Genomic DNA, 23,485 nt, shown 5'->3' on the forward strand with positions numbered 1-23,485 from the left:
CAACATTTGAGGGACAGGCTCCAGCCCACTCAGCAGGGGCTGGTAACACAGCCTGCAGGTCTCAGCCCAGGCGTGCCCATGGGCACGGGCGGGGCCTGGCGCTCACCTCCACGATGGTGTCGGCCAGCCCCGGGTTGCACAGCAGCAGCCATCGGCGGGGCGTGATGCCGTTGGTCTTATTCTGGAACTTCTCTGGCTCCAGTTCATAAAAATCCTTAAAGCTGCAAACACAGAAAACAGGTAACTGTCACAAATGCTGTGCTTTGAACCAGCTGAGCAAGAGACCTGAAGGCCCTTTTAAGGAGGTCCCTGGGAGTCCTCAAGCTCAGTGTTTCTGTTCTGTTTTCTGAGAACAGCGACCACAGCGGTTGCAGGCTCTGAGAACCACGCGAAGGCAGAGCCGCACCCCAGGGACTCTGTGGCCGGCTGTGCGGTGTGCCCAGCTACAACCTTGCAGGTGCCAGAGCCTGGACATTCTCCAGAGCAGTCCATGCGGAAACAGGTGTCCAGGTCATGACTGCCGAGACCGTGGGACTTTAGGGCTTGAGAAGCTGCATTTGGTTCCTCATCTGCCACTGGGGAGGGGCTGGACACAGAAGCTTGCCGTGGGCAGCACGCACAGAGCCCGCAGCCCAGCCCTGGGCACAGAAGCCACCCCTCGTCCCCCCACCATGCTGCCCAGTCCCAGGCAAAGAAGCCCCCACCCTGGGTGCTGACCCCGCAGCGCTCACAGTAGGCTCTCAGTACATGTCAGGAAAAGAGTGGGAGCAATTCCTAGATCATGCCCCACCCGAGAGGAGCAAGAACGAGATCTGACCTAAGAACCCCACCTTCAAGCCCTGTCCAAGCCCCACCAGTGGTAGGGGGACCAGTGCAGCAGAGCTTCCACCCGGGCCCCCAAGAAGGCAGGGGTGCAAGAGAGCAAGAGGAGACAAAGCCGTCTCCCCACTGCCCATAGAGCCAGAGTCCACCAGAGGCCCCCATGTGCTGGCTGGTAAACACACAACAAGGTGTGACCCTGACAGGGTGTTCTGGGCAGTGCTGTCAGTCCCATGGAGGCAGGGGCCTAGTGGCAAAGGGTGTGTGCCACACAGCTGGGTCCTTGTGTGGTGGACGGTCCCAGACGCAGGCCTGGGTGTCAGACAGAGCTGGCCCCGCTCGGGCGTGCGCTTCACTCACACCGACTGTTTCACGATCTCCGAGTGGATCCTTGCCACACCGTTGACAGCGTGGGACCCAATCACACACAGATGGGCCATGTTGATCCGCTTGCAGTCCCCCTCCTCGATCACAGACATTCTGCGCAGGCGGTCCACATCCCCCGGAAACAGCGCAGCCACGTGCTGATGCCAAGACACAGAGCGCCGTGGGTGGGCACAGGAGGCCTCATGGAGAGCCAGCACTCCCCGTAACCAGGGGACAGTCCATGAGCACGCATGAGAAGCTCTTCTGCCTCCAGGGAAGTCCAGGGGCTGCTACAGCCAGACCTTACTCAAGTGCCCTCAGCCCCAGCCGGCACCTCGGATGCATCTCGCCAGGGGCTCAAGGAGGAGGTTCTCGCCCCACTCCCCAGGCCAGGAAAGGGTCCCACCCAGCCCAGGAACCCACAGGGCTGCTGTGTCTGAGGAAAATGGGTCTGTGAACAGGACATGCCTTTCGATTTACAAAGAGGGACTTGGGATGGCTGTCGGTCAGGTATGGGTATCAGCCAACAGCTCTGCAAGGGACAGCCCCCAGCCCAAGCATCATCTGCTGAACAGAGGCTGCCTCGCTGGAGGAGTAAAGCACCTCCTCTCCCAGGCCAGGTGGGGGGCCGTTGGCCTGGGTGGAGCCGCCACCCCACAACCCCACAGGGCAAGCTGGGCCCACACTCACGTCCAGGTGCCGCTGGTTGATGGCATAGATGATCTCCAGGTGCCGCGGCAGCAGCTTCTCGAACATGGACACAGGCCAGCGCTCCAAGGCCTCGGGCAGCACTGTGTGGTTGGTGTACGCACAGGTCTTCTTTGTGATTTCCCAAGCCTAGACAATTTGTCATTGTTCCATGTGTTTGCTCAGAAACAAGCAGCTAGCTCTCTGGCCAGGTGCCTGGGCAGAGTGAGCATCCAGGATCCCAGGCAGACGCTGCATCCCCCAAGAAGGGCCACAGTGTCCTCTGCTCTCCAGGGTGCATCTAGAGCCCTCTGAAAGCCTGGCACACAGCCCAGAGCCCTCACTCTGCTGGCACAGCCCATCAAAGTGTAACATCATGGTCCAGCGTGTGACTCACGCACAAATAAGACACGCTTGCCTGCTACGTGGGGTCACTTTCATACTCTCCCGTCACTGGTAAATAGATCACTGAGCGGTTTTCTATTCATTTCTACTATTTATTTCCACTGTGGCCTGACACCCCACGGTGGGGAGGGCACTGGTTACTACATGGACCTGCCCCGTGCTGGCTAAGACTGGGGGACCTGCACCAGATGCAGCCTCACCTGGAGTGCACACACCCCAAGACCAGAGAGGGGCTTGAGTTTCCACAAAACGGAGTAAAACAAATGGTTTTACATTCCTGCTTTTGTTTTTCTGGGCTTGTGCCACCACACTTGGCTACATTATTTTAGAGATGGGCGTCTTGCTATATTGCCCAGGCTGGTCTCTAACTTCTGGCCTCAAGGGACCCACCTGCCTCTGCTTTCCGAAGCACCAGGATGGTGGGCGTGAGTTGCCACATTGGCCTGTTTTATGGTTCTACATGCTGATTTAGTAACAGTTAGATTAAGAAAAATCCCACCACACAAAAGTATCTAAGTCCAAAATATGCTGAGTCGCAAGAGCAGGCACATGAATATGGGGAGCGCAGAGCTCTAAACACTTAATGCTTTGGGGAGTTGTCACCAAACCAAGATGAGAACACACCAATGGGAAGCCCTGAGAAGTGTCAGAGCCCTATCCTTATCCTCTGTCCCCTGCACCCCGGCCCCACAGAACCTCCATCTCCTGGAACCAGACCCTTCCCACAGCTGCGTCTCATGATGACCACACAGCTCTCCCAAAGCCAGGGGAGAGGGCCCCCAGCTCCGCCCTCGTAGCCATGGTCTGCACCGGCTCCAGGCTCTGGGGAGGTGCCGCCCTTTTCCTCCACACTTACCTTGTCCCAGTCCACCTTCTCCACGTCCACCAGGATCCGCATGAGCTCAGGGATGGAAAGGGCAGGGTGGGTGTCATTCAGCTGGATGGCCACCTGCAGTTCACACAAGGTGTGCCATTCAGTCACCTCATCCTGCATGGGCAGCCGCGGCTGCTGGTGTATGCAACCCCCGGTGTGAAGGAGCCGGCCCAGCCCACTCCACCCAGAGGAGCCTAGAGAAAAGCGAGGGATTCTGAGGAGGGAGCAAGGAGAATGGCCTGGCTCACAAAGGCATGCGCTGTGCCCGATGTGCCTGCTGGTGAGTGCCCTACAGCAGCATGCTCTGCCGCAGGTGGTGCTGCAGCCAGAGGCCAGGAGGCACGTACTGCTGTACTGCAGGCAGGCCACGGGGGCTCTCTCACTGAGGCTATCAGGGCTTTGTCTGAAATAACTGCACTTAGCCTGCCAAGTACATCTGACCTTGCACGGGAGCCTTTTTCACCATGTCCTTTGCTGACTTGACTCCTATCAAAGCCAGTGGCCCTTGTTATAGGAGAAAGGGCCTGAGGGGGATCCTGGTCCAGGATAACGAGACCCCAAGACAAGGACCATGTGCCATCCCACTCTAGCCCCTTCTGGGACACAAGGAAGCAACCTCAAGAGCCTGAGGACACTGAGATCCCTCCAGGGGCCACCATGCACCTTGTCTGGGAACGTCTCGAAACAGGTTCTCACAGGGTCCCGGCAGCCGAATTTGGATGACTTGAAGCGGCGGATGATGTCCTGGAGTGTGGCAGCCACCACGAAGTACTCCTGCTTCAGCCGCAGCTCCTTCCCCTCGAAGAACTGCACACGACAGGACAAGCTAGGGGGGTGTAGGCTGGGGACGCACGCCCCACGACCCAGTCCCAGGACCATTGTCCTCTCCCAGGAAGTCTAGGTCGGCAACCCGGCTCAAGGGCACAGGCAGAAGACTGAAAGGAGCCCAGCCTGGCCACCTGATGTCAGGGCCTGTCTGTGCACCCTCAGGTCACTAGGAAAGGTCACCCCACCTGTGGGACACACCCCAAGACACAGTGTCCATCCATTAGGATAAGTACAGTGCCAGCCCTGCTCGGGAACTACCATGTCCAAGCACAGGACTTCTGGAACATTCTGCAGCTGGGGCTTGGGCCTGCCCACAGTCTCATGGGGCCAGGGCAGTGCACTCTGTGCTGTGCCTTCCGGCACTCAGGCCTTTGCTCCTGTGTGCACGGGTTACTTTTATAAAATAAGCTAACTTTTAAGCATGCTCTGCCCACTAAGGCAAATTCTAAGGACTTGTCAGGCAACAGCAAAAAGAAGGCCACTGGGCACTAAATGCAGGTGGCAGTGGGGAATATGGCAGTGGGGAACGTGGCTACAACACCATCACGTAGCAGGGGAAAGACATGTGCCAAGGACCTTCTGAACGTCCCCAGGCATCATGCCAGGCAGGCGCTACTGTCCCTGGACACACAGATCACCTATTTGGGGAAGTGATGCCGCAGGTTAGAACAGCACACAGGCTAGAGGGCTGATGGGCTCCAGCCAGCCCCAGGGAGCTGCTGTGTGTTTACAAGGGGAGTGGGTAAGAGGAGGAGGTGGCAGACAGTGTCCTCAGAGAGAGGACCACAGAGCTGCCAAGAGGCGTACAAGGACCCGCTTGGCTTTATCAAGGACAGTGCACCCCACTCCTACCCAAGGACACTGTGCATGCACCCGAGGCGGGAGGGCCACCAGATGGCTGCTTGCCAAGTCCAACAGCAGGCCCCACTGGGGAGCCTGGCCAGCCAGCCCACCTCACTATGCCGGAAAGTGGCAAGGCCTGAACGAGAGTACCCAGGCCGGCTACTCACATTATCATTTGGATACAGGACCCTGGAGATGTTCTCAGCCAAGTTCCGGTCCAAGACTGCCTCAATGTAGTCTCCCACATTGACTAAGAAGAGACAGAGTGGGGTAAGCACACACGTGCCTCCTGGCGCAAGCGTCGCAACTGCTCAGGGGCCTACTTGCAAAGGCCAAGGAAAGGTGCTCAAGCACAGGACTCCCCGAGCCGCTGCACTGCTTCACCTCACCACTGCCCCTGGAGGACAGCTGACCCCTCCCGCAGCTCCCCTACACATGTACACAACTCCAGGGGCATGTGATCTGCCCAAGCTGACCCGGGTACCCGGGTCCCAGATGTCTTCGTGTCTCTGCCTGTGGACTGTTCCTAGGCAGGCCCCTCACACAGGGAAGCTGTACCAGCCTCGCTCTTCACCAGGACCCGGGTCCTAGGGGAGGGCCATGCAGCCTCCAGGACAGTGAGCCACAGGGCACGATAAAGGCTGTGGGCAAGGGTGTCTGGGACCAGCCACCCACATGGACATAGGGGTGCCAAGAACCACGGAACATACAGTCCTGCAGCTTGAAGTCGTTCGGAGCCTTGGCAGACCATAGCCGCATGGTATTGACGGTGTTGTTCTTGTAGCCGGGCACCGGGGTGTCATAGGGCATGGCCAGCACCACCTGACCACGAAAGGGGTTGCTCAGGATGAAGTGGCAAGGACCCCTGCTGGCCCCCACGCCTCTCCCTACCCCAGCCTCCTCTTGAGCACCTGGCCTCCTGCTGGCCCCCTATGGTCTCCCCCTTCTGCCCAAACACATCCACCAGGCCCATTCTTGGCATCACAGTCCCCGCCTGCGCCTGCCCCTGTGGGGCCCGTCTTGCCATACTGAGAGGAACACCTGTCCACCACCCTCCCCAGACCAGATCTGTCTTCTCACTTTACCTTCCTCCGGAACGGCCTTCAACTAAAGAATCATCCCTATCCCACCTCCCTGATGTGCTGCAGCACCAACCCCAGCTCCCTCCTCGCCCTCAGGCCTACACACCTCCCCTCCTGACTTGTCTCTGTTGTAGCAACTCCAGCAGGCAGCTGCTCACATCGAAGATGATCTCTCTCATCTCTGCCTATGGGAAGGCTGTTCCTGAGGCCCTGTGGCTGCCTTGCCTGCTACCCTCAATGTTCACAGCACCCCAGCAAAAGCCCAGCCATGTTCCCTCTGCCCCAGCCTGGCTCCCTCTCTCCTTGACAAGCCCCCAAGTTCCTGTGCGTCCAGAGGCATCAGCTCTGCTCCCATTGAGCGCAGGAGGAAGCTCACAAAGCTGAGGCTTGCCTGCGGTCCCAACTCCCCAGCAGGCGCACTCAGGGATGCTTGGGTTCACCCCGATACACATGTGCCTGTGGCACTGCCAGTCAGTTCTGACAGCCACACAGGCTGCGTGCTGAGGCCACCAAGACTAAAGCCACAGTATCCCTTTCCCTTCCTCTCTCCTGTCAATCCTCGCCCCTACTCCACAGGCGACACCCAAGAGAGAGACAAGTCCCCAGCAAGGCATTCCAGCCCCTTCCATCCTGGCCAGCCCTCGGGACTAGGCCCATCTTCCAGCCTGCCTGGAATGTCCCAGGTCTCCAGCCCCCTCACTCACACTGACACACTCATCCACGAACACATCTACAGCACTGGTCCCCTGCCCTGCTTCTGCATACAACTTTTCATGGCATTTCCAGCCTCCATGGCATGGCCCCAGCCACTCTAAGCCCATGTATTTGATTTAAAATTGTGTCCTACAAAGTCAGGACAACTCCCTCTGCGCCCCAGTGACCACCCAGCCTCCAGGCTCTCCTGTTATCACCCCTCGGCCTCCATCACAGGTGGCCAAATCTCACCGATTACACCACGTTCTCCCGTGGCCTCTCCTGCCAGCCCCCGCCCTGCCCTAGTCACCTCAGCTCCCAGCTGCCTTGAGCCTAGACCAGGTGCTTCCTCAAGTGGCCTCTGTGGGCCTGGCACCCCTTGCTGTTGAGCACCCTAGGCTCTTGCCCTAGTTCTGCTAGGCGGGAGAGCCTGGCCCCACCCCAGGATGCCGCCGAGGCCTCGAATACTCTCCGGAGGCTCTGACACTGATGCTTTGAGAGCTGTGGGCCATGTATGGCACCAGGGCACAATCGAGCCTGTTGCTTGCTCCACGGAGACAGTGGGAGCTGATCTTGCCCACCCCAGGGACTTGTGCCCCCAACCGTCAGAATACACTCCTGCCTACAGCGGGGTTCCCATGAGCATCTGACAGTGAGTGGACATGCCCAGCTGCATTCTCAGTCCCAACACACAGCTCCTGACCAGCGGGGCTTCCCCCGCCACGTCTCACTGCTATGCTCAGCATTTCCACTGTTTGGGAAGTTCCCATCAAGTGTAAGAGACTGGGGAGATGAGGAGAGTAAACCTCCCCCAGCTTTTACCTTACGTCTTCCAGAGAGGCAGCAAGCCCCCGACACCCCAAAAGAAGCTGAGGTGGCTATGAATGATCCGCAGCAGCCCCCTCGCCCAGCCCCAGCCTTGCCCGCAGACTTTTCGGCCCAGGTACCTGTGTGTCCAGCCACTTCACGCCATCAGGGGTGTGCTCCACACGCCCGTAGAAGTGCACGGGAAGCATATACTCAGGCCGCGCTTTCTCCCAGGGGTTGCCGTAGCGCAGCCAGTCATCGGCCTCCTCTACCTGGAAAGGGGCCAGCAGTGAGGGCACCCTCAGGGCAGACATCCTGGGCTGCGGCCCTGTCCTTGGCCCAGCAGGCCATGCAGTCGAGATCACATCGTGCCTGGCACTGAAACTTACCTACGGCCATTTACCACGTCAGGATTCTCACTTGGGGTCAAGCCCGTGTGGGTAAAATGAACACTGTCAATACTGAAGTACCAAACTTGAAATTCAGAAACATGCACCCAAATAAGAAGACACTAAGGGCTGGGCGTGGTGGCTCACGCCTGTAATCCCAGCACTTTGAGAGGCCGTGGTGGGCGGATCACCTGAAGTCAGGAGTTCGAGACCAGCCTGGCCAACATGCTGAAACCCCATTTCAAAAAAAAAGAAGACACTAAGAACCACTGACTGACATATGCTCTGACCTGGATGAAGCTTGAAAAGCCTACACTCGGTGAAAGAAGCCAGACAAAAACATCACACATCACATGAGGCTATTTACAGGAATGTTCAGAACGGGCGCCTGCACAGAGACAGAAAGCAGAGGGGAGGCTGTGAGGGGCTGCCTATGACTGCAATTTGCTGCAGCACTTCTTTCTGGGGTGATGAAAACGTTCTTGAGATAGACAGTGGTGTTGGTTACCCAACTCTTAATACACTAAAATCAACTTTCTATCTCAATAAAGCTGTTACAGAAGAATCACTAGAAGATACTGCTTTGACAGGGACACGCTGGCCAGCAAAGGCTCACGCCTACAGTCCCAGCACTCTAGGAAGCCAGGGTAGGAGGATCGCTTGAGTCCACCAGACAGAAGCTGCAGTGAGCTGTGACTGTACAATTGCACTCCAGCCTGGGCAACAGGGCGGAACCCTATTTCCAAAAAAAATTATTAAATTTAAAAAAGAAAGAAGGTGACACTGCAAATCCACAGGTGCAGGAGCCAAGTTGTCAGCCGGCAGGGAAGGGTGTCCTGGGTGCACCCAGGAAGATGAGCTGTTCTGGGAGGCCTTCCAAAAGAAGCTTATTCCCAAGAACTGCACCCAGTGACACTCGGGACCAGAAATATGCAAAACTCTAAAAGCGGCACTGCAGACTCGAGCCACCCTTGTGCAGAAATGAGATCACGTCTCTTCTCTTCAGAATGAGCAAGCAGCCCTAGTACGCTACACTGAGGGATTTCCTCCTAATGTCTCCTACCAGAGGTAAAGAGTCACAAGCAATACTGCTGAGCTGTGCCCTTCGGGAGGCCTGATGGCTACAGCAGGCACCTCCCCATATCAGGCACCTCTCCATGGTACTCCCAGAAAGACCCTTCTGGTGGTGTCTTCTTGTCTGCTGTGACATTCCCCAACACCAGGGCCTGGCCATCTCCTGCAGAGTCACTCCAGGAATTGTCTGCAGAAGCAGCAGCTTCCCACATAGAAAGGCAGGCAGAGTCTCCCTTCCAGGGCCTCCACTCCCCCTCAGCCAGGGCATCAAGTAGGTCACACACTGCTGGCCAACCTTGTCTGTATTTATTTTTGCCACAACTAAAGCCAACTAAAAACCCACTCCATATGATCAGTTCCCATGAAAAGGAGTTGAGAGGAGGGGTGACCTTCACTCACTGATCATCCTAAACTGTCACGTAAGGTGGCAAGAGTTCAGGAATGAGGACCACCAGAAGGAAAAGTGTCTCTGTGATAAAACAAAAACCACCACCAATACCTTCCTAGGTGTGGGGGAGCCTCTGAGCATCTGCCTTATAAACCCACACGTGATGTGTGGACTGTCGGGGGCCAGAATGAGTCAGAGCATCAACATGTGCCTGGACTGCACCGCCCTGCTGCTCAAGCACACAGAGGGCTGGGGCAGAGCTGTCCAGAGGCAGTGGAGGAACCGTGCCTTTCTCTCTTTTGGTGCCTTTCTTTTTTTTTTTTTTTAAGACGGAGTCTTGCTCTTGTTACCCAGGCTGGAGTGCAATGGCGCGATCTTGGCTCACCGCAACCTCCGCCTCCTGGATTCAGGCAATTCTCCTGCCTCAGCCTCCTGAGTAGCTGGGATTACAGGCACACGCCACCATGCCCAGCTAATTTTTTTTTTGTATTTTTAGTAGAGACAGGGTTTCACCATGTTGACCAGGATGGTCTTGATCTCTTGACTTCGTGATCTACCCGCCTTGGCCTCCCAAAGTGCTGGGATTACAGGCGTCAGTCACTGTGCCCGGATTTTTTTTTTGTATTTTTAGTAGAGATGGGGTTTCACCATGTTAACGAGGATGGTCTCAATCTCTTGACCTTGTGATCCACCTGCCTCAGCCTCCCAAAGTGCTGGGATTACAGGTATGAGCCACCATGCCCGGCCAGGTGCCTTTCTCTTTTTAAGGTTGCAGAGGGCATCTCTATGAATCAAGCAATGGACCAGAGTCCGTTTTAGGTTTATTTTTAGCCATTATATTTCTTCGCCAACCTTTTATTATGAGCATTTTCAAACAAGCAGAAACGTTATCCACCCACACCTAAGTGCTGTAAGTGGTCTGTCGTTTCTCCAGCTACCAATCCATTGATTTTGGGGTTTATTTAAAGCAAGCTACAGATACCAGTCCACATTCCCACTGAACACATTGCAGTGCGTGTCATGGACAGTTGCTTCTTGCGTGTTTATGTTTTGGGTTAATTTCTCTATGGTGAGACGCATGATTCCTATGGACGCCATGGACGAGCTCTGGAGACTGCACCTGCCATGTGGTCCAACCCCGCTTCCCACCCCCACCCCAAGGATGTCTCTAGCACCCACCACGCACGCATTCACTGGGGCCATACACTCTGATGCTACAAATCTTTTGATTCTAACGCCAGACCAGCTTTATTTTTGACTTGCAGGCCCCAAATGATATTAAATAAACCATCTTCCAATCAAATGGAATAGTGGTGACTTTCCTTCTGAAGCTCATGGGAAGGGAGCTATTGCCTGGCCTCGCCTGGGAGGAGGCTGCATTTTAAGACCATGCCCTCCTCCTCACCATGGTCTCAACCACCTCACTTAGCTGTTGTGTGAGGCTTCAAGATCGAGGCCACGCCTTCCAAGGGCCACTGTACTTTGCAGAGTCCAGCCTCTAACCCAAGGGCACTGTCTCCTCACTGGGGTCAGTGAATGAAGGCAGAAGGTGGGAGCACAACCTACAGCTGTTCTTCTAACTACTCAGGGCAAATATCCCACTAAGGCTGACCCCAAGAGCACCACCCTTCACTCTGCATTTTGGTGTGGCCAGGAAGCTAGCAACCCTCACTACCCGGCTGCCAGTGGCCCTGTCTGGGCAGCCAGGTTTCTGTGTCCTGTATGCCCCCAACTTCCTGTCACCAGGCAGAGGCAGCTGGCAAAAAGCTCACACAGGGCCCAGCCTCTGCCAGGCCATGTGGACGAAGCTGGAGTGGGGGAGCTGCCCTGGCCTGTTCCACGTTACCACTGGCTGACCTGCAGTCCCCTGGTGGGAGCAGTGATGGGGGCGGGGTATAAGCAGCCTCTGTCAGGGAGGCAGGGGAAGTATGAGCAGTCTGCAGGGGCGGCAGGAAGCATAAAAAGACGACCTGAAAGTGCTGCTCTCTCTTTTCTTGTATGAACGAGAGCTGGAAACCATGAAGAAACCAAATCTCACCCACCTGCCAGCCATTGACAATCTTCTGATTAAAAATCCCAAATTCATAGCGGATTCCATAGCCATACGCTGCCAGGCCCAAGGTGGCCATCGAGTCAAGGAAACACGCTGAAAAATCAATCATAGATCAGTCAGAATTGAAGGCACGGCACCAAGGCCCCATGGGAGGCAGCCCACGGGGCGCAAGGCAGAGATTCAGAGGAGATCACACTGACTTCAGGCTTCACCCACAGGAAAACTGGAGCCCTCGCCTGCCCCATGAGAGCCTGGGGTCCTCAGGCTTCTCCAGTCACCTTGCTGCCACTCACCGCCTCCCTCCATCCTTCTCTGAGGCCAGGTGCGAACAGAGCCTTTGCCACACAGAAGACATCAACATGGGGGCTACTCAGAGGGTGTGGGAGGATGGAGGGATGAAGAATCTTATAGAACTCGGTGAGGCCTGGAACCTCTCCAAGCACAGACCCCCACTTCACCCCTCTGAGAAATTCCAATTCAGGCTGAGGCCTCGCCAATGCCCTGTACATTCCACTGAAACCCAGGCTGTTCTGACAGCAGGGACACACCAAGTCTCACCCTACTCTTAGTGAAGCCGGCACAGCAGTGGCAGCTGGCCACGTGCAAGTCAACGCCCACCTGAGCAAACACTGCAGTACCAGGGGCCCTGAGGCCCTACAGCGCATGTCATTAAATCCAGCCTTGTTCCAATCCAAACTTATTGAAAGAAAAACAAAACAGAACATTATTTTGAATAAAGATCCAGAGGCCAGGTGTGGTGACTCACACCTGTAATCCCAGTACTTTAGGAGGTTGAGTGGGAGGATTGCTTGAGTCCAGGAGGTTAAGACTAGCCTGGGCAACATAGTAAGACCCCGTCTTTATAAAAATACAAAAAATTAGCTTTGCATAGTGACATGTGCCTGTGGTCTCACCTAACTACTTGGGAGGTTGCCGTGCCATGATCACTTGAACCCAGTGAAGCTGCAGTGAGCCTAGACTGCACCACTGCACTCCAGCCTGGGAGACAGAGTGAGACGCAACCTTATTAAAAACTTCAGGATTGAAAAAACAGGGCCAGGAGCAGTAGCTCCCAGCACTTTGGGAGGCCAAGGCAAACGGATCACGAGGTCAAGAGATCAAGACCATCCTAGCCCACATGGTGAAACCCCATCTCTACTAAAAATACAAAAATTAGCTGGGCATGATAGCACACGCCTGTAGTCCCAGCTACTCAGGAGGCTGAGGCAGGAGAATTGGTTGAACCCAGGGGGCGGAGGTTGCATGAGCTGAGAACACACCACTGCACTCCAGCCTGGATGACAGAGTGAGACTTTGTCTCAAAAACTAAAACAAAAACAAACAACAACAACAACAACAAAAAGAAACAGGTGGGACACAGTGGCTCACGCTTGTAATCCTAGCACTTTGGGTACACAGATCACCTGAGGTCAGGAGTTTAAGACCAGCCTGATCAACATGGAGAAACCCCATCTCTACTAAAAATACAAAATTAGCTGGGTGTGGTGGCACACACCTGTAATCCCAACTACTCAGGAGGCTCAGGCAGGAGAATCACTTGAACCCAGTAGGTGGAGGCTGCAGTGAGCTGAGATCATGCCATTGCACCCCAGCCTGGGCAACAAGAGTGAAACTCCGTCTCAAAAAAAAAAAAAGACTTCAGGATTGAAAAAACAAAACACACACACACACACACACACACACACACACAACACACAGATGCCTGTCAGGCCCTCTGCTGAGAGAGCAGGATGAGGGTGTCTCACGGACGGAAGATCTGGGCTCTTGTTCTGGGGAGGACTCGCCTGCAGGAGGGAGGCACATCAAGCTATGGTGGGTTCAGCGCTGCCTGGGTCTGTGGGTGCAGGGCCCTGTGGGCAGAAGGCAAAGGCTCTGTTCACACCTGGCCATGGAGAAGGATGGAGGGAGGTGGCGAGGGGTGCGCAAGGTGACTGGAAAAGCCCAAGGACCCGGAACATGCTGAGTGGAAGCAGGTCTCGAGGGATTCCCTTGAGCATACAAAGTCCAGTTCTGCATTTGCTGAGAAGGGACCCAGCAGGAAGACGGTGGTGACCCATCACATGTCACAAAGGCGAAGCGTGGAGGAGGCTGAAGACCCTCAGTGCCTGGCCCTGTTATTTTAGGGTCATCTGCTGACAGGAGCAGAGCTGGAACCACCTGCTGCAAACAGAGCCACATTCTAAAATCGTCTTTGCATCCTTCGGGCTGTCTGCCAATCACTGGCTCTTGTGCCCTGGAAAGCGGTCAGCACACTGGGAGCCCCTCCCAGCACCAGCTTACTCCACGCTGCCAAGATTGGTCTTCATGAAAATGATATGCCCCTTGTGTGAAAAAAACATTATTTTCCCTTTTTGCCCCAAATAGTGGCAAAGATTTCAAACTGAAGAACACACCAGCCCATCCACTCAAAGCCAATTTACCCTGAAGCCAATTTACCTGACCCTGGCCTCACCATGTGGTCACCAACCATGCCAACAGGTCCAAGAGAGCTCCTCCTGGACGGGGCAGCTTACCTGCCAGCCTCCCCAGGCCTCCATTCCCAAGGCCAGCATCTTCTTCTATCTCCTCAAGTTCCTCCAAGTCCAACCCCAACTGCAAACAAAAACAGAGGCAGCATTTTAACATTACTCAATATTTTCTCTTGAATTATAGGCTAAAAGATATGTAAGTCTTGTGAGCTTACACTAAAAGTTAAAGTCTGCATTCTGTTAGACTTGAAAATCCAATGTTAAAATTTGATGTTAAATCAATGCATGGAAATGGAAGTTTCCAAATATTTCAAAAACATTTATTGCCAGGTAGTTAACCTATTAATAGTGAACAAATTATATCATGTATCCTAAAAATAAAACCAATTGTTCTGTAATTCTCTAATTTCACATGGGCTAAAGATACACGACATCTTTTTAAATTAAAACCTTTAAACTAAAACTTTTCCTGTGGTGATTCTAGTTGTATTCAAACAACGTTGTGAAATAGATATGTCATGCTAAAAATTAGGGAAAAAGCAAAAAAATCACGACTGACACTTAAAGCCATTCCAGAAGCCGACCTCACTGCTCTCATTATGACATAAGGATAAAAATACCATTAATCTGGCTTTAGTGCACAAACTTGATGAATTGCTCACATTATCTAAATTGGTGGTCTTTTAAACTTGTCGGTCTCAGGAAGATTCAAAGAACTTTTGTTTATTTGAATTACATATATGATATTTATCAAATTACAAATTAAAATGCAGACCTTTTTAAAGGAAACATATGAATTCATTTAAAAATAATAAAACCAATACATGTTAACATAAACGACAAAGTTTAATAAACAATAAGTATATTTTTGAAATCAAAAAGATATCTACCGAGAAGAGTGGCAGTTTTAAATAACAGCAGCAAAGTCACAAATGATTTAGTACACTAAGTCAACTGAATGATATTGACACAGTAATTTGATTCACAGTAAATTTTCAAAATATTGTGACATGAACTTAATTCCTAAAGCAATTTCAAAGGGTACACTCCACCAAAAATATTTTGGATATGGGGTAGGGATGCTAGGGTTTACTCAATAATACATTACTGGCTCAAAATTAAGAAATAAGTTTAACTACAACTTAACCTACCATAAGACCTCTTGTTCATAAAAAAAATCTATTAAATTTAAAAATCCATTAAATTTTTTAAAATTCTCTATATATTTTTCAAAGACAGGCTAAGAGTCGATGTAAGGAAGGAGGTTTGGTTCCTTCATGGCTTTTTTTTTGAGACAGAGTCTTGCTCTGTCACCAAGCTGGAGTGCAGTGGCACGATCTCAGCTCACTGCAACCTCTGCCTCCTGGGTAGAGGCGATTCTCCTGCCTCAGCCTCCCGAGTAGCTGGGACTACAGGCATGTGCCACCATGCCCAGCTAATTTTTTTTTTTTTTGTATTTTTAGTAGAGATGGGGTTACCATGTTGGCCAGGGTGGTCTTGATCTCTTGACCTTGTGATCCACCCGCCTTGGCCTTCCAAAGTGCTGGGATTACAGGAGTAAGCCACCGCGCCTGGCCTGGTTCCTTCATGTTTTTAAATTGAGCACCTACAGCACACTCATCCAACCTAGGAAGCCAAATGTCACCTTGGTTTTGTAAGCATTCAAAAAAGACATAAAAAGTCTATGTGGGGTGGCTCAAGCATGTCATTCCAACACTTTAAGAGGCCAAGGTGGGAGGACTGTTTGAGCTCAGGAGTTCAAGTCCAGCCTGGGCAACATAATGAGATGTCTCTACTAACAATAAAACATAAATTAGTTGGATGTGGTGGCGTATGCCTACAGTCCCAACTACTTGGGTGGCTGAGGCAGAAGGATGGCTTGAACCCGGGAGGTTGAGGCTACAGTGAGCTGTGATCGTATCACTGCACTCCAGCCTGAGTGACAGAGCAAGACTCTGTCTCAACAGCAACAACAAAGACACACAAGGTAGCTAACAGGAAGTCCAGAACTGCTGAGGTGGCTTTCTGAAGACAGAAAAAATCAAGTACAGTACACCCAATAACCTTTATTTTTCTTTATTGAGATAGAATTCATTAACCATAAAATTCACCTTTTAAAAGGGTACGTTTACAAAGTCATGCAACCATCACCACTAATTCCAAACTATCATACCGAAAAGCAGCCCCGTGCCCATCAGCAGTTGTGACCCATTTCCCCGCTTCCGCTAGTCACTGATCTACTCTCTGTCTCTACGGATCTGCCTATTTTGGATATGGCTTCTTCCAAACAGCATGCTTTCAAGCTTCATCCGTGTTGTACCATGTGTCAGTCCTTCCCATCTTTGTACTGCTGTGTACTATTCTAAACATATGGCTAGCGCACATTTTGTTTACCTATGTATCAACTGATAAACATTTGGATGTTTCCAATTTTGGCTGTTATGAATAAAGCTACTATAAAATTCATATACAATTTTTCATGTCATCATGTTTTCATTTCTCTCAGGCTTACACCTTAGAATAGAATAACTTTTTTAATAACTGCCAGACTACTGTCCAAACTAACTGCAAGATTTGACAATCACACCAACTTCTCTGTACCCTCACCAACACTTGTTCTCTGTGTTTATGGTTATAGCCATTCTCATGTGTATAAAGCAGCATTTCATTGTAGTTTTGATTTACAATTCCCTTATAGCTAATCACATTAAGCATCTTTTTGTGCAATGTGGATATCATCTTTGGAGACACGTCCAAGTCTTCTGGAGCGCAGTGGTGCAATCTCAGCTGACTACAACCTCCACCTCCTGGGTTCAAGCGATTCTCCTGCCTCAGCCTCCCGAGTAGCTAGAATTACAGGCATGTGCCACCATGCCCAGCTAATTTTTATATTTTTAGTAGAGACGGGGTTCACCATATTGGTCAGGCTGGTCTCAAACTGCTGACCTCGTGATCCACCCACCTCAGCCTCCCAAGTGCTGGGATTACAGGCATGAGTCACTGTGCCCGGCCAAAACGTCCAAGTCTTTTTGCCCATTTTTAAATTTTGTGGTCATCAGAGTCGTTATATATATTCTGGGTACTAGAATATATAGGTAGGAATGTAAAATGGTGCTACTGCTGTGGAAAACATTTTGGTGGTTCCAGAAAAAAATTAAAATGAAACCGCCATATGATCCAGCAATTCCATTTCTAGATATACACTCAAAAGCACTGAAAGTAGAATTTTTTTTTTTTTTGAGACAAAGTTTCACTCTTGTTGTCCAGACTGGAGTGCAATGGTGCGATCAGTCATGGCTTGCTGCAACCTCCACCTCCCGGGTTCAAATGCTTCTCCTGCCTCAGCCTCCTGAGTAGCTGGGACTACAGGCATGCACCGCCACAGCTGGCTAATTTTTTATTTTTAGTAGGATGGGGTTTCTCCATGTTGGTCAGGCTGGTCTCGAACTCCCAACCTCAGGTGATCCGCCTGTCTCGACTTCCCAAAGTGTTGAGATTACAGACATGAGCCACTGCACCTAGGCTTTTTTTTCTTTTTAAGACAGGGCCAGTCTTTCTCTGTCATCTAAGCTGGAGTGCAGTGGTGCAATCTCAGCTCACTACAACCTCCACCTCCAGGGCTCAAGCAATTCACCTGCCTCAGTTTCCCAAAATGCTGGGATTACAGGTACCTGCCAGCACTCCCAGCCTTCCCTTGCATTTCTATCTGGGTTTTAGAATCAGCTTGTCAATCTCTGCAAAGAAGCTCAATGTAATTTTGATGGAGACCACTAAATCTGCAGATCAATTTGGGGAGTGCTGCCATCTTAACAACACTGAGTCTTCCAAGACGTTAACATGAGATCCCTTTTCATCTTTAGCTATTCCTCAATGTCTTTGTTTTCAGGGTATAGGTTTTGCATTTTTTTTTTTTTTTGGTTAATTTTACACTTAAGTATTTTATTCTTTTTTATGCTATTATAAATGAAATGGAATTATTTTTTAAATTTCATTTTGGATTTATTCCATCTAGACTGAATTAATGAATTCTTCCATCTGGATTGCAGATGCATAGAAATATGGTTGATTTTTGTAGATTGATCCTATATTCTGCAACCTTGCCAGCCTCATTCATTAGTCCTAATGTTCTTTAGTTGATTCCTTAGAGTTTTCTAGATCATGTAATCTGAAAATAGAGATAGTTTTACTTCTACCTTTCCAGTCTGGATGCTTTTTATTTCATTTTCTTGCCAAATACCCTGGCCAAGACTGAGTACAACATTGAGTAGAAGTTGTGAGAGCTGGCCAGGCATGGTGGCTCGTTCCTGTAATCCTGGCACCTTGGGAGGCCAAAGTGAGATGATCACTTAAGGTTGGGAGTTCGAGACCAGCCTGGCCAACATGGTGAAACCCTGTCTCTACTAAAATACAAAAATTAGCTAGAAATTGCTTGAACCCGGGAGGCAGAGGTTACAATGAGCTGAGATCATGCCACTACACTCCAGCCTGGGCAAGAGAGCAGAGAGCAAGACTGTCTCAAAAAAAAAAAAAATAGGGTTGTGAGAGCAGACATTCTTGGGACACACATAAGATGGGGACCCAGTCTGTCAAACGTAAATACTGTGAAAACTCTACAGGACAAACCCAGTTCCACCAAATAAACTGCAAGGCAGAAAATAAAAAAAAGAGGAGAAGCCTATTAAGATTAACAAAGATTTGGTCAGGTGCAGTGGCTCACTCCTGTAATCCCAGCATTCTGGAAGGCTGAGGCAGGTGGATCACTTGAGGTCAGGAGTTCAAGAACAGCCTGACCAACATGGTGAAACCTTGTCTCTACTAAAAATACAAAAATTAGCCAGGTGCGGTGGCGTGACCGCCTACAATCCCAGCTACTCCAGAGGGTGAGGCAGGAGAATCGCTTGAACCCGGGAAGTAGAGGTTGCAGTGAGCTGAAATCGCGCCACTATACTCCAGCCTGGGCTGGATTGAGACTTCCTTTCAAAAAAAAAAAGAAACACTTAAAAACATATCAACTAAATACAATTTAGTTTCTGAACGTGAAAAAGTTACAAAGTGATCCGAGAAACTTATACACTACCTGAAAAGCTGATGTTAAAAAATACTACTGTCTTGGAGGCTGAGGCAGGTAGATCATGAGGTCAGGAGTTGAAGACCAGCCTGACCAACATGGTGAAACCCCATCTCTACTAAACAAAAATTAGGCCAGGCACAGTGGCTCATGCCTGTAATCTCAGCACTTTGGGAGGCCAAGGTGGGCGGATCACCTGAGGTTGGGAGTACAAGACCTAAACAACATGGAGAAACCCTGTTTCTACTAAAAATACAAAAATTTGCCAGGCATGGTGATACATACCTATAGTCCCAGCGACTCGGGAGGCTGAGGCAGGAGAATCACTTGAACCCAGGAGGTGGAGGTTGTGGTGAGATCATGCCACTGTACTCCAGCCTAGGCAAAACCAGCAAAACTCCATCTCAAAAAAAAAAAAAAAAAAATTAGCTGGGCCTGTAATCCTAGGTACTCAGGAGGCCGAGGCAGGAGAATCGCTTGAACCCAGGAGACGGAGGTTGCAGTGAGCCAAGATTGCACCACTGCACTCCAGCCTGGGCGAAAGACAGAGACTCTACTTCAAAAAATAATTACTGTCAATATTTTAGGAATAATGGTGTAACTATTTTTAGGAGTCCTTATCTTTTTGAGATACCTATTGAAATATTTACAAGTGATAATTATGCTGCCTCAGGTTGGCTTAAATAACCTGGATGTGGTGGGGTATGATGAACACAGCAGTGGCAGCGAGATGGAGCTGATGACTGGGGAAGCCAGAAGGTGGGTGTGTGGCACAGGTTCACTGTAACAGTCACTCAATCTCTGTGTATGTGTAAAATTTTTTATAATGAAGATTAATATGTAATGCATCCTTAATAGCTCAATCAAGAGCTGGCTGCTGCTTTCAAACCACTAGTTTTTAGTATAAAGGGCTCCTCTAGACAACTCAGCCCCGATGATGCATTTGTGCCACGTTTTCTCTTTTTTTTTTTTTTGAGACGGAGTCTCGCTCTGTCACCAGGCTGGAGTACAGTAGCGCGATCTCGGCTCATTGCAACCTCAGCCTCCTGGGTTCAAGTGATCCTCTGGCATCAGCCTCCCAAGTAGCTGAGACTACAGGCGTGCAGCACCACGCCCAGCTAATTTTTGTATTTTTAGTAGAGACAGGGTTTCATCACGTTGGCCAGGATGGTCTCGATCTCCTGACCTCACAATCCGCCCACTTTGGCCTCCCAAAGTGCTGGGACTACAGGCGTGAGCCACCGTGCCCATCTGCCGTGTTTTCTTTTTGACATTCCATTAGAAATGGGAGCATCACTGTTTCTTCCCACCCAAAGCAGCTGGTAGTGTATCTCACACCTAGACACGCCCAGCACAGGGACCTGGAGACACTGAAGGCCCAGTCATCATGAAAATTTCAAACACAAGATTAACTAAAAGCTAAACTGCAAGTAAGATATCACTTTTAAGAAAAAAGTGTTTACTGACAATCAAAAAAAAAAGAGTCGGCCGGGCGCAGTGGCTCAAGCCTGTAATCCCAGCACTTTGGGAGGCCGAGGCGGGTGGATCACGAGGTCAAGAGATCGAGACCATCCTGGTCAACATGGTGAAACCCCATCTCTACTAAAAATACAAAAAAATTAGCTGGGCATGGTGGCGTGTGCCTGTAATCCCAGCTACTCAGGAGGCTGAGGCAGGAGAATTGCCTGAACCCAGGAGGCGGAGGTTGCGGTGAGCCGAGATCGCGCCATTGCACTCCAGCCTGGGTAACAAGAGCGAAACTCCATCCCAAAAAAAAAAAAAAAAAAAGAAAAACAAAATAGTGGCTGGGCGCAGTAGCTCACACCTGTAATCCCAGAACTTTGGGAGGCTGAGGCAGGAGGATCACCTGAGGACGGGAGTTTGAGAACAGTCTGACCAACATGGAGAAACCTCGTATCTACTAAAATTTCAAAAAAATTAGCCGTAGTGACGCATGCCTGTAATCCCAGCTTCTCCGGAGGCTGAGGCAAGAGAATCACTTGAACCTGGGAGGTGGAAGCTGCAGTGAGCTAAGATCATGCCATTGTATTCCAGCCTGGGCAACACGAGTGAAATTTCATCTCAAAAAAAAAAAAAAGAAAGAAAAAGAAAAAGAACAAAGTGTACCAAGTTTAAAAGGATACATACATGCCAGCAATTTCTAAATTTCTATAATTAATATTCTTTTTTTGTGAATAAAAATGATAGGGCCGGGCACGGTGGCTCACGCCTGTAATCCAAGCACTTTGGAGGCCAAGGCGGGCGGCTCACCTGAGGTCGGGAGTTAGGGAGTTCAAGACCAGCCTGACCAACATGGTAAAACCTCTTCTTTATTAAAAAAAATATATACATATATATATACACACATATATAAACATATTGCCTATTTATGATGTAAACTATTCCCCAAAATTTTTACTACATGTAAGAACTGCATAAAGAGAAAATGTTTCGAAAAATAAAATGCATTCTATAATGGTAAAATCCAAAGATAAGACTAAGATATTGCATGTTCTGTACTTCTTACAGACATGCCCTAATGTTAATATTCAGTAAAAAGATATAAATGATGAATCACCTGCCAGGGTAACCTCTAGTGCATTAGGTAATTTCGAACACAGGGAGTGAAGTTTTTGTTGCTTTTTGTTGTGCACAGACACAGCTCTCCATGAAGTCCTGCAGGGGAAGACAGAGCGCAGGCAAAGCTGAGCCACCTCCCAGCCATGCAACATATTTGTTCCAAGAAGCATCCTCTCAAACCCAAGCCAGGCAAAGCAAAGGCGGTGGGAGGGCACTGAGGTGGAGGGGTCCCCTGCTGTGAAGATGCCCACCTAAGCGCATGTCAAAGGTTACACTCTAGAGACTGGGCGCTGAAGGGAAGAGGAGACAGACCAGATAGCCAATGGCTGCTCTGCTCTAAAACCTCAAAGGAACTGCGAAAGGATTAAGATCAAAGTGAAAGCGTGCTAACGAAGAACGCCCAAGGAAAGACAGTTTTTATTCTTAGGGAAAAAGGAGCACTTTTACAACTAGATGGTAGGGTGAGCTCTGGAGGTCATCTCTGGTGGAGGGAGGGAAACCAGATATGGGTTAGTAGTTTGGTGAAGTAAAAATGGAATAATACCAATGGCTGGTGCAGCGCTCTAAATCTGCCCCAGAGGTGGGGTGGGGTATGAGACAGCCTCTAGAACCTCCACGCCTTTGCATCCCAATTCAACCCTGAGCTTGCAGTCCATTCAATTCTTACTTTCTCCCCTTGAAAATGAAGAGGAGCCCTACCAACCCATTCCTTCCAGGAGAGGACAGGCCATAAATCTCCCCAGCCCTAGATACCTGCCAGTCTTAACATCAGTGCTCATCGATTCAGACCTTGAAGCACCATGAGGAACCACCCAGAAGCCCGGCCACAGGCCCTGTACCTGGTAGATGGCTTCATCGCAGGCATTCTGAAGGCCCAGGTTCACCATCGTGTTCTGCAGTGTGCGGCCCATGTAGAATTCCAGGGAAAGATAATAGATGCGCTGAGGAAGCAAAAGAAAAGAATCAGATTTTTCATCCTATCCCACACTTTAGGAAGGTTACAGACATGACAGGACCCATGAAGCCCCGACTCGGGATTTCATTTACGACCCCACGCACAAAAACTGGGCTTGCTCTGTCAGCCAGCCCACTGACTGCAGCCCCCAACAGCAGCCCACCTGGGAGACCCCTCCTCAACAGGGCCTTCTCTTCCCCAACCCTCGAGTCCCTGGGTGAACACACACTAACTTTCCATGATGAGTGGCAGGGCAGTTTGGTGGCTGGGGCCAAGGCACCCAGAACTGGACAGACCCAGGTCTGCACTTAGCTTGGCCTCTTACCAGCCATGTGCCCTTGGGCAAGTTACTTCACATCTCTAACACGATGCAATGCAGGCCATGTCTTCAAGTACTCAATGTAAAGCCCTGAGCACAACTTCTAGCATCCATGCGAAACGCCCAGTGAATGCCAGCACAGATGACTGAATGGGCACGTCCATGTCCCCCAGCAGAAGTCTCTTGGCCGGTGCCTGCTGGCTGGCTAGCTTGCGGTTGCCAAGTGAACCAGCTCTGTGCCAGCGAGGTGCTGTAGCAAGGACGGCCACCCACACAGTGCTTCCTGGGCCCTGAGTGGGGTTCTGGGTGTCCAACATGCTCTACCGAGTACTTCTCACAGCATCCATGGGCCTGCAGCAGCCAGGGTTGAACCCTGAGATCGGCGGGCACAACTCCAAGGACAAACAGGATATCTGCACAGCCAACATCTCCCCTGAAATATTTACTAATTGCTATGGTGGTTTTAACCAGGGGTCAAACTCTTCATGACATTTTCACTCCAGGAGGAGGAGCTTACTTCCCGCCTGCCACCTTGAGGGTGGGCTTCATGTAGCAACGCCCTGCTGAGGAGCACTGAAAGCAACTTGACAGTGGAAGACAGCTGACCACACTGACCAGCACCCCAGCATGCTGTGACACTTCCCCTCTGTGTGTTCTTCCCCAAACCCATAACCCCAGTCTAATCATGAGAAAATGGCAGAAAAACCCAAACTGTGGAATTTTTCTATAAAATGCCTGACCAGTAGTCATCAAATTTGTAAGGTCA

General features: G+C 50.7%; 1 protein-coding gene across 1 annotated transcript in view; it reads right to left on the reverse strand.

The window, feature by feature from the left end:
- Positions 1–23,485, reverse strand: part of PYGB (glycogen phosphorylase B) — a 52,096-nt gene that overhangs the window by 15,692 nt on the left and 12,919 nt on the right. Inside the window, exons 2-12 of the mRNA XM_010330764.3 lie at positions 22,285–22,386; positions 13,843–13,921; positions 11,298–11,401; positions 7,545–7,676; positions 5,533–5,644; positions 4,990–5,072; positions 3,815–3,958; positions 3,134–3,226; positions 1,876–2,022; positions 1,180–1,343; positions 107–221 (exon numbers count right to left, since the gene is read on the reverse strand). Of these exons, the coding sequence (XP_010329066.1) occupies positions 107–221; positions 1,180–1,343; positions 1,876–2,022; positions 3,134–3,226; positions 3,815–3,958; positions 4,990–5,072; positions 5,533–5,644; positions 7,545–7,676; positions 11,298–11,401; positions 13,843–13,921; positions 22,285–22,386 (1,275 nt within the window). The remainder of the gene's footprint in view (positions 1–106; positions 222–1,179; positions 1,344–1,875; positions 2,023–3,133; positions 3,227–3,814; positions 3,959–4,989; positions 5,073–5,532; positions 5,645–7,544; positions 7,677–11,297; positions 11,402–13,842; positions 13,922–22,284; positions 22,387–23,485) is intronic.

The sequence above is a fragment of the Saimiri boliviensis genome, chromosome 9 (assembly GCF_048565385.1).
Source record: "Saimiri boliviensis isolate mSaiBol1 chromosome 9, mSaiBol1.pri, whole genome shotgun sequence".
In the NCBI taxonomy this organism is placed as follows: domain Eukaryota; kingdom Metazoa; phylum Chordata; class Mammalia; order Primates; family Cebidae; genus Saimiri; species Saimiri boliviensis.